General features: G+C 35.5%; 1 protein-coding gene across 1 annotated transcript; it reads right to left on the bottom strand.

The window, feature by feature from the left end:
- Positions 1 to 436: 436 nt before the first annotated feature.
- LOC145575602 (uncharacterized) lies at positions 437 to 991 on the bottom strand. Its single transcript, XM_081633443.1, has one exon. It carries the CDS (start codon positions 989 to 991, stop codon positions 437 to 439), a length of 555 nt encoding a protein of 184 aa, XP_081489569.1.
- Between the last annotated feature and the right edge of the window lie 365 nt (positions 992 to 1,356).

Raw genomic sequence — 1,356 nt, 5'->3', positions numbered from 1 at the left:
ACTCAGATTCATCAAACTCAAGAGGATTATCACACTGAGAAGAAACCTCAGAAACATTTGCAGCCACCTTAGGAACAGAACCAGATTTTTTGCTCCTCATAGAAACAAACCAGTCAGAATAACCATGCAGCTTGAAACACTGATCAACAGTATGACCAGGCTTCTTGCAATGATCACATTTTCTATCAAATTTATCTGTCTTGAAACGTTTAGCATCTCTCTTGACATTAGACTGAAAAGAAGTAGAATTCTGCTGGTTCTGTTTGAAAGAAACAAATGCACTAGTCTGAACTGATAAATCAGGTTTATCATTCAATTTGTGCTGTCTCTCAATCTGAAGCAACATATAATATGCTCTATTCACATTAGGCAAAGGATCCATACTAATGATATTAGTCTTAGCACTATCATAATCTCGATTAAGACCAGCAAGAAACTAAATCAATTTCTGCTTCTGATCTGCAATCAGAATTTTCTTGAGAATTCCACAAGTACACTTAGCTAATGCACCACAATCACAATCAGGAAATCCTTCTAACAATTGAATCTCATCCCAAACTCTCTTCAATTTAGAGTAATATTGAACAATCGAATCAGTATCTTGTTCAATAGACATCAATTTCTTATGCAAATCAAACAATTGAGGCGCATTAGATTGACCATACCTCTCAACAATTTCTTCATACAATTGAGAAGCAGATTGTTGAAGAAGAAAACCTTCAGAAATGATTTTGTCCATCGAATTAAGCAACCACGACTGAACCATATAATCATTGCGGATCCACTTCTGAAGATCATCAGAATCTGAAGCAGGTCTCCTACAACTTCCATCAATGAAGCAGAGTTTATTCTTAGCACCAAGCGCTAGACGAATCGAGCGATTCCAGGTGAGAAAATTATCGCCATTGAACTTATGACCTCCAAGCTGTTGATCAGGTTGATCACCAGCTCCGAGAAAGAACTTATCAGTATAACCAGATTGAGCCGCCATTGAAGAAGAGAAGACGAACAATCGAAGAATCAGGTTCAAAAGATTGTCCGAAAATCAGTGAAAATCACCGAAAAATAGCTCAATTTGTTCAGTAATTCGAACAAAATCAAGCAAGAAAATATGAAGAAGAAATCGATCTACTGTAGCTCTGATACCATATAAAATTGATTCTGTTAACCTAGAATCAGATGAACTAGAGAGAGAAAGTACGAGAATATAGAGAGAGAAATTGGAAATTAATTTGTGTATTGAATTATGAAAATCAGAGAATTAATTACTAGGGAAAAGAAGCTTATATAAAAAGAATCTTCTAACAACCAACTTGCCAGCTAGGATAATTAGTTACAAGTGGGTTGTTATTCTAA

The sequence above is a fragment of the Chenopodium album genome, chromosome 13, assembly GCF_948465745.1.
Source record: "Chenopodium album chromosome 13, dcCheAlbu1.1, whole genome shotgun sequence".
NCBI classification, from domain to species: Eukaryota; Viridiplantae; Streptophyta; class Magnoliopsida; order Caryophyllales; family Amaranthaceae; genus Chenopodium; species Chenopodium album.
Note: the sequence above shows the minus strand (reverse complement) of the source record. Positions and strands in the feature narration are given on the sequence as shown.